The 14,629-nt window shown below is 39.8% G+C and overlaps 1 protein-coding gene across 1 annotated transcript in view; it reads left to right on the top strand.

Moving 5' to 3' along the window:
- Positions 1-298: 298 nt before the first annotated feature.
- Positions 299-14,629, top strand: part of npdc1b (neural proliferation, differentiation and control, 1b) — a 15,666-nt gene continuing 1,335 nt past the window's right edge. Inside the window, exons 1-8 of the mRNA XM_054611626.1 lie at positions 299-671; positions 7,342-7,500; positions 10,575-10,664; positions 10,750-10,947; positions 12,358-12,424; positions 13,307-13,388; positions 14,100-14,179; positions 14,339-14,438. Of these exons, the coding sequence (XP_054467601.1) occupies positions 602-671; positions 7,342-7,500; positions 10,575-10,664; positions 10,750-10,947; positions 12,358-12,424; positions 13,307-13,388; positions 14,100-14,179; positions 14,339-14,438 (846 nt within the window). The 5' untranslated portion in view covers positions 299-601. The remainder of the gene's footprint in view (positions 672-7,341; positions 7,501-10,574; positions 10,665-10,749; positions 10,948-12,357; positions 12,425-13,306; positions 13,389-14,099; positions 14,180-14,338; positions 14,439-14,629) is intronic.

Raw genomic sequence — 14,629 nt, 5'->3', positions numbered from 1 at the left:
GAAGGAGAACTTCAATTCATTCTTACAAGCTCACAGAAATATCTAAAAGCATGACAGCCGAAATACATCATTTTATATAATAACGAGTCAAGTGCCCCCTGGTGGAATATTGTTGTTAACGAGACTTGAACGCCACATCGAAATGATACGATCCTCGCCCCCGCTACTCCTACGTCTCCTGTGTGTGTGTGTGCGTGTGTCTCCGTTGTGAGTCCCTTCGTCATCTCACGGTACCTGAAGGCAGCACGGAGGGAGCGCAGCGTGTTGACGTCACGCCTACGCGCCTCTGCCACGGCTCAGCACAAGTCACCACAGTCAGTCATCGGTGAGCATCTCTGTCGCAGACCCGCGGAGGACTACAAACACCTTGCGGCAAAACACGCTCGAGCGTCCGGGTGATCACTGCTGCCTCTGTCGCCTCCTGAATTATTTTGGGTCGTCATAAGGCATCGTTGTTTCCCGTAGTCCTCTCCTCCCTCAGCACCAGGGGATGGAGGAATGATCAGCACCGACTCCTCTCCTCCTCTCTTCCTCCTCCTCCTCCTCCTCCTCCTCTGCCAGGTCTCCGTGCCCCCCGTCGGTCGTCGGAGCTCCACCGAGGATGCGGGCCCCGCTGCTCCACCAGGCTGCGGTGTTCGCAGCCCTGCTGGCGCTGAGCACCTGCTTGACAGGTAAGGAGCTAGAAACCCGCTGCTGTTCATCCAAGAGCCGCAGTGGCTTCATTACTCCACCAATGACTGTCTGACTGAGTCAAATATGCAACATGTAGCCATAGGCCCACATCAGCTCTGGGTTTATGTTACTTTGTGCGGTGTAAAAACTGTATCACGGATCAGAGTCTCCAGACTTTTTTTCCCCCCCAACCACTCAGTAAACCATAACAAATTCTAAATGTCATCCTTTTACTTAGTTAAAGTCATTTATAGTGTCCTTTTCTTCATAAAAACACACAATTCAAATAATAAGGAAATAAGATATGGCATTTTTATGAATTAAAACAAATCTAGTCATTAGTAGTTTCAATGATGTATTATAATCTTCTTGGAGCTAGTGTTAGGAAGTTAAACAGATCATAATTCATAATCTCTAATATCTATTTAATATTAATGTGAAAACATCTCCTTTAAACTACTGGATCTATTCAAGTTTTCTCACCAAAACTACACTTCTACTTTTACGAGATTACATGTGAACACATCATGATATCGTTATTTTTTCCCTTCATTTTCACTGAACGGAGACGTGAACGCATCATAATGTAACTGAATGGAACCTCAATTCGTTAGCCGTTAGCGGTGCTGCTAACGTTACTAGCTCTCCTCCTATTTGAACACAGATTGGTTGTTTACAATGTAACATTATCAGAGATAACAGAGACTAGAAAAGCATAAATGATGTCCTGATCTCATATTTTACTGAATATTGGAGGATAACGATCGTCAGTAAAACTTTATTTCACACTTTGATGGTTAACGTTAAACTGTGTAAATAATCCGCTCTTCGTTTGGATCAGGATCGGCAACGGTCCGTTTCAAGACTCATGTGACGTGATCATTGGTCATTTTTCGGATAGCGATAGTTTTAGGTAAGGTGCCCCGTAGCCCAAAAGTAAAAGCTTTTATTCGCCACCTTTCTTATATATATATATATTTTTTTTTCAAAGGTCAAATAAATTGACCTTTTGAAATATGGATAAAGACTTTACTGATCCCTTGGTGAAATTCACGTGCTACCCACAAGTATATAAAGTAAAAGAGCTCCGCCTTCACCAGCTGCAACAATAATGTAGATATTAATGCATCAATATAGTTCAATAATATGATCGACACTATCATGAAGTGCCTTTTAGTTTTTTGTACTTTGATAAATTATGGCGACTCTGGCACCTTATTTACATTCACAGTATATGTCTTTATCATTGAAAAGATGTAGTGTGTACATCAACAGATAATTATATTGTGATTTAAAAATGCAAGTATTTGTTAGTATTATTATATTTCACAGCTGCTATCACAATTATTGACTAGAGTTGAAAAACAGTCAATTAATGTATTTTTGTAAACAGTGGTAGAATGTAACCAAAAATATTTACTCAATTTCTGTACTTAAGTACGATAAGGCATTAGATTTATATATTTTAGTATTACTGCGTTTACTTAAGTAGAGATCTGAGTATTCCTTCCACCTGTGCATTCGTTGATTGAAATATATTTTTTAAAATGCATCATCCGCTGCCTCTCCCTCCCTTTTCTCTCTCCTGAGGTTAAAACAAGTTTACAAGGTTTTTATTTGTCATTGTTTGACAGGTTTGCACAAAGAAGTGGGACTACAATCTGCACACAATAGCAACAAAAAAACTATACCATATATGGAGGGTGGAGGATGAATTAAGGAGTCTCACAGCCTCCTTAATTCATCCAATGTTGTTGAGCTGTTTCTGAGCTTTTCTTCACCAGGATGGAGATGTGTGATGACCATGTCAGGTTGTTGGTGATGCTGATTTCCAGGAACTTGTAGCTGTTAACTTGTTCCACCTCAGCTCCGCTCACACACACACACACACACACACACACACACACACACACACACACACACACACACACACACACACACACACACACACACACACACACACACTTGTTTGAGAGACCTGCATTTAGTTGACGGTCTGTTCTGATACAAACACTTTTGCGCGTCATATAAAGTTTTTTGTAGATATTCACAGCGCTTACATTGAGAATCATTTTCGGGGCTGCACTCTTACATTGGGGGCTCAATGATCCAGGTGACATCACCGCCTCATGGGAACATTTAGTCAAAATATAGAGGATACAAATATACAATATGGAATGTTTATGTCAGATTTTTAAATTCGTTTTAGACGTCTTTTTTGAATCTCGCTCTGAAGTGCCGTTTCCTCTGCGTCAGTCAGTCCTGACCAATCACAAGTGGGTTCTGCCCGGTGATGCGTGCTCATGCGTCTGGCTGAGAGAGACACTGTCACAGAACTCACAGGAGGCTGTGAGGATGGTAATGGATGATTGAGTGCTAGAGAAATGGATGGAGGTAGATGTTGTCATGGTGTGTCGGTGGGCATGCTGTGGCGTCAGAGCCTCGGTTATCATAGCAGAGGTGTTGGTCTCTGGTCTGGTTGTCCTCAGAAACACATTCCTGCTGTCAGAGCTGATGATCTCAGTCACAGACCTGGGTGACCACGTATTGTGACAAAGGTTATTTTAAGATTCACACGTACTCCTATCTACTTCAGCATGAAAACAACAGTGCTATATCACCATGGAGTCATGTGAACAGTGGATTAATTACACAGTTTAACTATCATAGTGTGAGAAAAAGTATTATAGCTGACTGTTATCGGCCTTTACTCAGTAAAAATATGCAATATGGAAATCTGCCTTAATGCTTTCTCGTTGCCGATCCCTGATAATGCTACATTGTGAACAAGTTTTGGTTTAACCGGTAAAAAGCCATACACCAACCTCCACAATGAGGAGGAGGGATGGTAATTATCTGTTAACTCATATCTCATATTCATGGACTACTGTATTGCTTTCATACAAGCCCTATAAAGAAACAAGGCAAGTATTTAATGCATTATAAAGAAACAAAGGTTTAATATTCTGTAATCAATTTGATTTGGCTGCAAAATAATTACTTAAATTAATTTCTTTTTTGATGTTTAGGACCTCCTGTTTCTGCATCTAAAAGTGAATTGGTGTTCTTTGTATAAGCCCTACACATGTAAATAGTGTTTTTATCAGTGAACTATTTGTGACAGTCACGTGATCGCTGTAGGCGTCAAGTTAAACATTTCTTTAAGGACCTTGGTGTGATCAAAATGTTTTCATACCTAATAGTGTATCATCTTCAGAGTAGCACAAGACTGGGTGGCCTCTCAGTCCAACTGAAAGCCAGATCTTTGAAATTAGTGCTGACCGGGACCCTGTTAGTCAGCACAGTTTCACCCTCAGCTGGGGCTTTGGGAATGAAATGGTTTTTTTTTGTTGTTGTATTATTTGCACAGGTTCAGCGACCGCAAATGCCGGGCAGGGATTGCTGATAAAATGACCTGAAACATGTGTGCTAATGTTAGCAAGTGAATTCAAGTAGGTTCCTCTCTGTGGGTGGACGGTGGTTAGCCTAGTTTAAGTGCTTCCCCTTTTCTTTTTTCTTTTTACAATTGGGGGCAGAGAAACAATCTGGAAACGTAACATGTAGAGCTGCAGAGTCTGATTATAATTCTGTTAGTGACTGTGCGCGACATCTGTCATATTACACGTCTGATCGAGAATCTTAAAGGACATGTCATCAAGCACAGCCATGAGATGAAGGGAAAGAGAATAATTAAGAGAGGGTTAACACGTTTCCTTTTCTTTGATCAAAGACAAGAGGTTGCTAGGAAACTGACTTTAGAAGGAAAATATATTTGAAGCTGAAAATGTCATCTGTGCTCACTGACTGAACAACAGCGCTGCTGACCGATATACAGCAAGGCCTGAAAAAAGACATACTGTAATGCACTTTATAATGATTTCAAAACAACCTTGATAGAGCTTTTACAATGACTATTTACTGTAGTTCTCTGTAGTCATTCATCGGGGGAAATTTGATGTATAATCTGCGTCTTTACCCTGAGGACCCGTGACTACGAACCGGGGCGGTGTGTTTCACTCCAAAATGATTTAATTGTGCCCAGAACAGATTCAACGTTGATTTTTTAATAATACTGTTGTTCTACAGTTTTCTTTGTGTTGTTATTTGTCATTGCATTAAACACATTCTACAGAACGTTTGGTACCTTTAATGCAAACTACAATAAATGACCAAATGCCCAACCAATGAATGGTGCTATATTCAGGTTCAGCCCTAAATTGATAGCACAATATCTTTTATTTTCAACATTGTTCAGGGCCAATGCTGAATTATTTCAACAAAATAAAAGGGTACCAATATTTTTGGCCATATGTGTCAGCTCTTTCTTTTTTTTCTTTTTTTGTCATTGGTTCAGGTAAGGAACCAAGTACAGCTGCTTGATCTGAGAAACACAAAGTGTGACTGAGTGACTCTGTGGTCTTTACTGCGGCTGAGAATAACAGGCCATCATATTGTCCTGGTGCGTTCTGCCCTCCATCATCTGGTTGTAAAGCTTTGCATAGATTACCCACTGCTGCTGTTGTAGTCACCTGAGGGCAGGCCACTGTGTGTGTGTGTGTGTGTGTGTGTGTGTGTGTGTGTGTGTGTGTGTGTGTGTGTGTGTGTGTGTGTGTGTGTGTGTGTGTGTGTGTGTGTGTGTGTGTGTGTGTGTGTGTGTGTGTGTGTGTGTGTGTGTGTGTGAATGAGGTGAACAGTGTGATAGCTGCTTCAGGTGTTACATTTATCACAGTGCAGCAAGGGCCGTTACAGAAACACATGCACACACATTACTTTCACAAAGTAGTCAGTAGTACAATGTACTGAACATAATAATAATAATAATAATACATTTTGTTTGTAAAGCGCTTTAAAGGGTACTCAAAGGCACTTTACAAGATAAAGACAGAAACAATAAAAATGTAAACAAGAAGTTGTTGCAATAGCATATCATGCCGCATAGAAGAGTTACAGTCCTCCATAACTCCATAGAAATGTGCACTTGACCTGTGTTGTGAATTATATTTATCACTTCCAATCAGAGAGGAAATCATTGTGAATAGCTGACCTTAACGTTTGCCTCATGCTTTTGTCGACCCTGCCTCTCTCTATTTGAAAACACCAGCCTGAAAGAAACCTTCCATCCTTGACTTCTGTGCATCTGTGTGGTGACTCACCTCCTGATGATGTCACACCTTATTCGTTGCCATGGCAGTCGTCATAGCAACTAGTGTCTAGGTTCCTATAGTGGACACGAGCGAATCTGAAAAGGAAGCTAAATATTGATAGCTGGGTCTAATTCCTTCTTTCCCCGTCCACAGTCCAGCTTTGTTCTTCTCTGCACGTCAGTGTTGAGCTAACATGTCTTCTGGTGATGAAGAAACACTGTGAGCATGGATGCACTGTCGCACCAAAACAACAAGACCTATGCTCCCTGTGGGAAAACATATGCAGCAATGATTCTCAGTGAGAGTATTGTAGTGTATCAGCTTTCCAAACTGACAGACGCTGTTTGTGCTTTAACGTATACATCACAGCATTAAAGTGATGTAACGAGAGTAAGAACAATATGATATAGTGGGTGTTTGTTTGATTGTCTATATATATATATATATATATATATATATATATATATATATATACAGTACCAGTCAAAAGTTTGGACACACCTTCTCATTCAATGGTTTTTCTTTATTTTTATTTTCTACATTGTAGATTAATATTGAAGACATCCAAACTATGAAGGAACACATATGGAATTATGTGGTAAACAAACAAATGCTCAACAAACCAGAATATGTTTTATATTTTAGATTCTTCAAAGTAGTTGAATGAGAAGGTGTGTCCAAACTTTTGACTGGTACTGTATATATATATATATATATATATATATATAAGACATATACATCTATGACTTTTAAATACACAATTTTACTCTCGAATAGACTGGTTTGACTTCTGTTTCACTCAAGAACTTAGATTTGTTGTTCTGTAGTCAAATACATGAGTCATTGTTTCCAGTATGAGGGTGATTACATTAACCACTGAGCCCTTATCCACTCAAAGCAACAATTAACACTGATAGCTGGAAGTAACAACTAGATCCATAAGACAAGAATGAATCATGTTTAAATAATAAATACCTGATATTTCATGTTTTTTCCACATTTTCACAGTGTTCACAGGGATGATGAGTATCTGCCATTGTTCTGGGCTGTTTAATTCATGGGAGTGGTATTAATCTTCTCACAAGAGTTTTTCCAAAAAATTCCAAATACTTCTTTAAATGGAAAAGTGTACTGAGAAAATACTTTCATGGACCATGACATCACATGCTTTAATCTGCCCCGACAATATGTTCTGTTAGTGAGCTCAGCTTGCTCAAATACACAAATATACAATGATATTGTATTTTTGTAAGTTGCCACTTTTTACTATTCAATTAAATGTGTTACATCATCCTGCCTCGATTATTAATCTTCTAAAATATAATTCATATCGCAAAATGCCTAACTATTCATTGACAAAATTAACAAAAGAAAAGTATTAAGGTAATTATTTTTATTTAATAAAAAAAAAAAATAGAAAAGTTAATTGAAGATTTTTGTCTGTTGGATTGAAAATAGAAAACCAGAGTAATTTTACTTCAGAATGTTGTGAGAAGTAATTGTTGGTCCTGGCTTTGGTCCACAGGATCTTACCTGTGCCCCCGGAGTTTGGACTGTGCCCAGGCAGGACGACACTTCTGCCAGCCCGGCAGCTCACACTGCGGCCCCTGCCTGCGCCCCCTGGTGGAGAACTCCCACGGCCGCTGTGTGGTCAAGAGGAGACACGCTCCTCACCCCTTTAAAGGTAGGTGTTAACACCAAATTCATGAGTTGTTCATTATAGCCGGAATAACAAAATAACCTAGAGCATACAGGTTTTATATGATATGTGAACATCCCTTTTTATAACATGTTATAAACGTGTTTGTTTTTCTTTATCCTTAGACCCTCTGTCTTTCAAACATGCCCACGGTTAATGACACAGACTTCCTGTTAAAAGTAATTCCACATGACGAGCAGAACTTCAGCTGAGCGTAAACTTTCAGAATCAGAATCAGCTTTGTTGGCAGAGTATTTTCATGCACATTCAAAAAAAATGTCTCAAATCAGTGGAGGTCCCCTTTATGGCCAAAAGCCCATACTAGTGTGTCATTTATAGCCGCAGCACCATGTAAATAAAAAGAATAAGTACTGATGTGACTGTCAAACACAAATGGGAACCTTATGAACATTGCTTATATTCCAAGCATGGGCGTGCTAGCAGTGTAATTGATCAGTATTCGTGTCCTTCTCAGTGCTTCCTCCACAAATGAGTCATGCATTTTACCAAAGGGAGACTCCAGAGGCTCCCAGTGGGTATAATTTCCATCTCCTAGCTTCTATTTATCTCAGTCAACAGTGTGTGTCACAGTTAATGTATGAAGCTAATGACCCTTGTGAATCTCAAAATGCTTTTGTGTCCTGCTCTACCAGTCCTGTTGAGAAGCGATAATGAGTGCCAGTGAATGTGGGATTCATCAGGGGGCAAAGGTGCTTTGCTTTTACGAACACGAGTGAATGGTTGAAGAAAGTACTATTACTTTGATAAACTGAGATTAGGCTGTAAACATCACATCCCGCTGGTATCTTTATTTGATACAGGATGATATCCTCAATACTTTTGTATGGATTAAAATGTGCCTGTAGCACTGAGCATCGAAATCTCGGATAAATCTTATGTCTGGCCATATTCATAATCTTTGTTTAACTATTAATTGTTCACACAGTACCTTCAAATTTTTTGTTATTTAAATTGCCTGTTGTTGTGTTTAGACATTATTTAACATTTCAGGACCTCAAAACCTGTTGACATGTTCATTTTTCTCAAAGTATGGTGCCAATAAGTGTTATATCAGGAATGAAATACTTATTATACTGGTGTGAGCAGTGAACATTTTAAAATGGCTCTGGCTTTAGTCTCTTTTCTATGGCACTCTTCAGACTTTGGATGTATATAATTTTTTGGGCCATTTGTGAGCAGTGAAACAAGCTGAAAACACTTGTATGTTATCACCTTCCTAAGTTTCTTTAAAGGCTTAAAGGCTCCACTATGTTCACCAACTAGTCTTCCTACTCACCCTTCAGCATTTTCTCTTTGCTCCTCTCAAAGGGTTTTAGCTCTGGTCTTAAATGAACAGTGTGTAGCATTAAGGTGGGAATAATTGGCAGAAATGGAATATAATATTCATAACTATGTTTTCATTAGTGTAATATTACCTGAAACCAAGATTGTTATGTTTCCCTTAGCGTAGAAAAGGCCATTGCCTTCTATGTTTTCATTAGTGTAATATTACCTGAAACCAAGATTGTTATGTTTCCCTTAGCGTAGAAAAGGCCATTGCCTTCTATGTAGATAGGGAGTGGGAGTTCCCCATGTTGCACCTCCATGTTTCTACAGCAACCCAAAACGGACAAACCAACACTGGCTCTAGAGAGAACCTTTTGTGTTTTCATGTTATGTTATATGACGGTAGCAATGAGCACCAACACGGTAGAAGGGCCCCGGTTCTAAATTATTAAAGACCGGAGTATTGATAAGCCTGACGTTACTGATGTTTTTATACGTACTTTTTAATGTTTTATTGTAATTTATTATCAAGCTGCAGCATCTCCTCTGCTCTCTGTGTCGGCTGAGCTCATCCAGCTAGACACACACATAGACACAAACACACACGGTACAAAGTCATCATACAGAGCAGAGAGCCTTAGGGGGAGACAGTGAACAAAACCAGCTGAAGTGATCGATTACTTCAACTACACCATACTCTTTACTGTAAGTGCAATAAAACATTCGCGAAAAAAAGACAATACTTTATCGATACCTCTGCTAAACAAGCATGAACATGTAAACAAAAGAGAAACCTAATTCATCTGCTCTGTCTGCAGTCTCTCATCCACCGCCCCTATGTTTCCAAAACAACTCAGCTAATACCACTTTTTATTTAATACCAATAATATCTCACTGTCTGCTAGCTGCTGTGTTTGTAGTTTCTGGTGTTCATACACTTCCTTAGCTTTGTACAGAAGAATCAAACAAAGTGGGTTTTGACCGAGCCACACAAAACCACTCCAGACAATCAGTAACAGGGGAAAGGGATGTACAACAATAAGGCAGTGGGAGCAAGAGGTATTTGAGTGCGTTGAGTTCAAATATCAACAATCATTTTACAGAATTGCTGAGTCCACCTTTTTGACTGCAGTTTTCCAGCTGACATTGGGCAAAGGCGGGGTTCACCTTGGACAGGTCGCCATACTATCGGAGGGCAGGCTTGCTTATGAAGACAAAAAGACAGCTGTGGTTGGCATGCCGGTCAGCCTTTCTGTTGGGTGACATCATACATTTGTTTGAAGGAGACTTGTGGCTCCATGCTAACATCGCTACCAAACAACCAGCTTTTTTTTGACAGAATTCAGATGGAAGCAGATTTTAATGATTGCTTGTCTTTTAATGGCCATAACTGGCCTTTACATATCATATTGATGGTCAAGATGGTTAAAAAGATAACTCATGCTTGTTAGATTGTTTGGCTTCCTCTTAGCTGTGCATGGTAAGAATATGTTTTCAGTGAGAGGAAGCTAATGGTAGCCTGGTTGTTTATCAGGCTACCATTGTATACTGTCCTCTATGGCTCTGAAAAAAATAGAAATAAAACTTGAGTAGATGCTGGTCTACTTTGGCTGACCATGTTACCATCTTCAACTGCAACACTTTATCTGTTTTTATGCGGTTTCATCTCTTTTTAGGCTTGGAATAATAATTGACTGTTTGGATTGACGCCATTTGTATGAATTGGTGTTTTGTTCAATCCGTGACGGATTCTGATAAAATTATTCCTCCAGGCAAGGCGAGCATCTATCCTGAGCTGGATGAGCAGATCGACTTCCTGTCTGCCATCATCAGTGAACAGAGAACCGAGTCCAGGCTGCCAGGTACAGGATAGGCCACTACCAGACCCATTTTCATATTCAACACTACATCCCTGCTGACAGGATATCGTTTTATTCCTCATCTCAGCTCCACCCCACCAGGATGTCTCCAACCCCAAATCCAAACAGTTCACTGAGGCCGGTCCCGCCCACGGAGTGTCTCCCACAGAGCAGCCCACAAACGGCACGTTTACCAGCATGGCTCCGCCCACAACCAACCACACTCCCGTTCTGCTCAGGGATCCCGTCATCCTCCCCTACCCCTCTAATGATCGAGTCTTCATCAGTAAGTCGTTATGTCTTGTTGTACGTGTACTTCTTGGGCTTAAAGAAGAAACTGTGACCTGAGTGCTGTTGTGATGTAGATTAGGTTTGATTAGTTTATTAAAAAGTAACACATGCATCTCAGCAAGCATCTGAATCCCAGCGTTGTTAAGGAACTATGATAAAGTGGTGTAACGTTTGGCTAAACTAGCTATGGAGACTGCTTAAGTTCAGTTTAGTTCACATCTTTATTGTGCCACAAGAGGAAATCCATTTTGCACCAAGGCAGTATGAAATGGAAACACAGTAATACGAGATGAGATCAAAAGTACTTAAAGTACTATACACGCAATACAGAAGACAATAAAAGAGAGATTAAAGCAAAGGAAAAAGTGCGACAATCTGAAACAGACTCTTGTAAAACCTACCCTGTGGTCGACCTAAAGACACAGCACTGCAGATTGTCAATTAACAAGCAGCTGCAGTCAAAATGTGGGACAATATCCTGCAATAAACAGTAAAAATGCTTAAAAGGCTGATTTATTTCAAATTATAATTTTCAAACCAATGTGCTATCTGTCAATCAAATCCCAACAAGAAAAGACCATGTAACAGAATACATCTGTTACATAAACTTGATTTCCCAAAATAACTTGTCTCACAGTGATTATGACATACCATGTGGTTAGAGCCGTCTAACTGATTTTACAATTAGAACAACCCAGAAATCTTTTTTTCAGGAAAAACATTCCCCAAGGTTCTTTCTGTTAAAGCTGCCGTCTCCCTGTACAACCAGTTACCTCTGTGTCAGGACATTTCCCCCCAAAAGGACTGAGACTAATACATACCCGCTCACCCTGGTTCAGGGAATGTTTTGCTGCAAAAAAATCCCCGATTCTGACATTCGTTTTTCAGATTTTAGTGAAATACAGGATTTAATTTCCCTGTAGTCAACCAAGGCAGGAGCTGAGAATTAATTTGAACTCTCCTGATTTCAATCTTAGAAACAAAAATGAAGGGACAACACCCTTCTTGCCAGGAAAAGGCATTCAAATGTCTTCAGACTACAAACAATTTATTATCAGAATCAGTTTACTAAAATGAGCTCCTTTGTTTGACCAAATGTTAGCGCTGCGTGCTCTTGAAATCTCGAGACCAACCTCAAATTTACTACGGACTTGAACACAACAGAACTTGTGTGTTTCTGTCGATTGGCCCTGCTTCGCTGCATTACTGTTATCAATGCCTGTTTTCACCGTGGATGCTGCAGGGCCGTTACCGGTCAGTTACTTTTAGCAGCTCTTCTCTGAGCTCCGCGCTCTGCTTCAGACACAGCTGCAGAGCTTCCAGTCAGGGATCATGTCTTCCTTTGACACCTATAGATCCAGGCAGCGTGCTCTCCCCCTCACTCTGTGCATGTATTTCTTTTCAGTCATGAGCAGCGTCTTCATCGTGGTGGCGTCAGTGGCTTTGCTCATAGCCGGGGCATGCTGGGTCAGGTAAGCATATTTATTCCTCCCTTTCTGCACTACTGTATTAGACTCTGACTCAGTGTCATTTCTCTGCCCTTTAGTATTTCACATAGAAATTACATATAAAATTCGAATTTTTTGTCAGTATGATGACTAAACATTAATATTATTAAATACATGTTGAATATTCATTAAAACTATGGTCAATTTAGGCTACAGTTTACCATATTTTCATTGCTGATTTAATCTGCAACTATAACTTTATTGATTAAATCGATAACTTGGTCTGTAAAATGTCAGCAAAATGCCTTTCAGAATTTTCTGAGATCGGAAGGAGACGTCTTATAGTTGCCTGTTTTGAATAAGCAGCAGTCTAAAACAAATATATATTCCGTTTACTATCATAGACCATAGAGGAAGGTCAATATTCACTATTCGAGCCGCTAGAAGCAGATGATTATTGGCATTTTAGCTTCATTAAGAATCAAATCATAAATAATCTTCCAATTGTTTGAGTTGTACTAGAAATAAGAAAATACTGTCGACTGCGCTATTGAAATCAGATATGAAAAACTAGTATTGCTCAGCATTTAGCCCTTTAGCATTTAGAGTTGTATCACAATTTAAACAAGCGCTCCCCTAATTTAGTGTTCCAAATTCATAATATTGTGAATATTAGATTCACTAGAAATTATGAAACGATCTGTTTTAGTTCCTAACATCTTCGAAAAACATATTTTAAGAATGTACCTCAGAGGTTTTACCGTGCACAGTTCTTGTTCCCCTACTTTTGCATGAAACCAGTGCTAATGCAATCAAAATTCACAAATACACAGCAGTACATTCCAATCAATCCTAAGTGCTTTCAAAAACCTCAGAATTCATGTACTTTGTAAAATGTTTGTACAGATTGCAGAAAGGTGTGCGTCTAACTGAGAAGGGAGACTTCCCTGCATATAGAATGATGAGAGCCCAAGCCTTTGACAATCTGGTGAGTAGAAAAAGGACCGAAAATCACTCCGAATACTTGTTGAATATGGTAAAAGGACTTGTTGAGAATTCTAACCAAAAACATGTGTGTTAAGTTGTCAATCAATGCCATTTTTCTAAACACTGATATTTTTAAAGGAGCTGTACTTAACATTCAGAGCTATTCAGCTTTTCAGAGCTATATATATATATATATATATATATTTTAACAATGTTATCCAACAGTTTATTGCTGTGTAGAACAAGCTCTTAAAATAAGATAATCCTTTATAAGTTCCACAGCGGACTTACAGCAGCAGAGAGGATAGTGCAAACAAGAGACATAGTTAAAACAAGATCAAAACAGGTATTTTAAATAAGTAAATAAGTAATAACACAGTAAAGAATATTAAATCAGTAAAAAACTTTAAAAATCCACAATAACTTAAACATTATATAAACAGACAGAATAACTTTGCCATTGCACAGATTGTTTATATTGCACAGATATTTGGTATGTGTGGTCTACTGGGAGCAGAGTTGGTTGTACAGCGGCAGGAAGGAAGGACCTGCAGTACCTTAAAAGGACAAACATCCTTTGAGCTCTGTCAGAACTCGAACACGTGTAGTACGGACTGATGCTGTGAGATGAATGTCAACTGAATGTTGTTCCTGGATGTGGATGAATACCTCTGACTTTCTCATCTGCCCTCTGCCCCTCGGTGTGTTGTAGCCGGGGGACAAGAAGCTGGCCCACAGCGCCCAGATGTACCACTACCAGCACCAGAAGCAGCAGATGCTCTCATTGGAGAAGTGAGTCATCCTCCCGAAAGCCCCAGACACACTCGCCTCTCCTGGGCATGTGTGTTTCTGTCTCCTGTCCCTTGTCCCTCCCTGGTCCCTCTCTGCCTCGTTGGATCTGTGTAATCCTCTGAATATTTTATGACTCTGTGTGTTTGTGACCTTCTGCAGACACAGGGATGAGCCAAAGGTTCCTGACTCAGGAGCATCCACGGATGAGGAGAACGAGGATGGAGATTTCACAGTGTACGAGTGTCCTGGACTGGCCCCCGTGAGTAGACTCTCTGTTTTATTATCTCCATTTTTTCTTATCGAGAATGCAGGGAATGAAATATCCATGAATCACAGAGCTGACACATAGACACAGACAACCATTCACACTCACATCCACACCTAAACAGGTGATTTAGAGCCATCCATTCACCTGAGCTGCATGGCCTTTTTACTGCACACTGGTCTGTT

Source organism: Anoplopoma fimbria, chromosome 13 (genome assembly GCF_027596085.1).
Source record: "Anoplopoma fimbria isolate UVic2021 breed Golden Eagle Sablefish chromosome 13, Afim_UVic_2022, whole genome shotgun sequence".
Lineage (NCBI taxonomy): Eukaryota > Metazoa > Chordata > Actinopteri > Perciformes > Anoplopomatidae > Anoplopoma > Anoplopoma fimbria.
The sequence above is the reverse complement of the archived record's forward strand: the minus strand, read 5'-3'. Positions and strand labels throughout refer to the sequence as shown.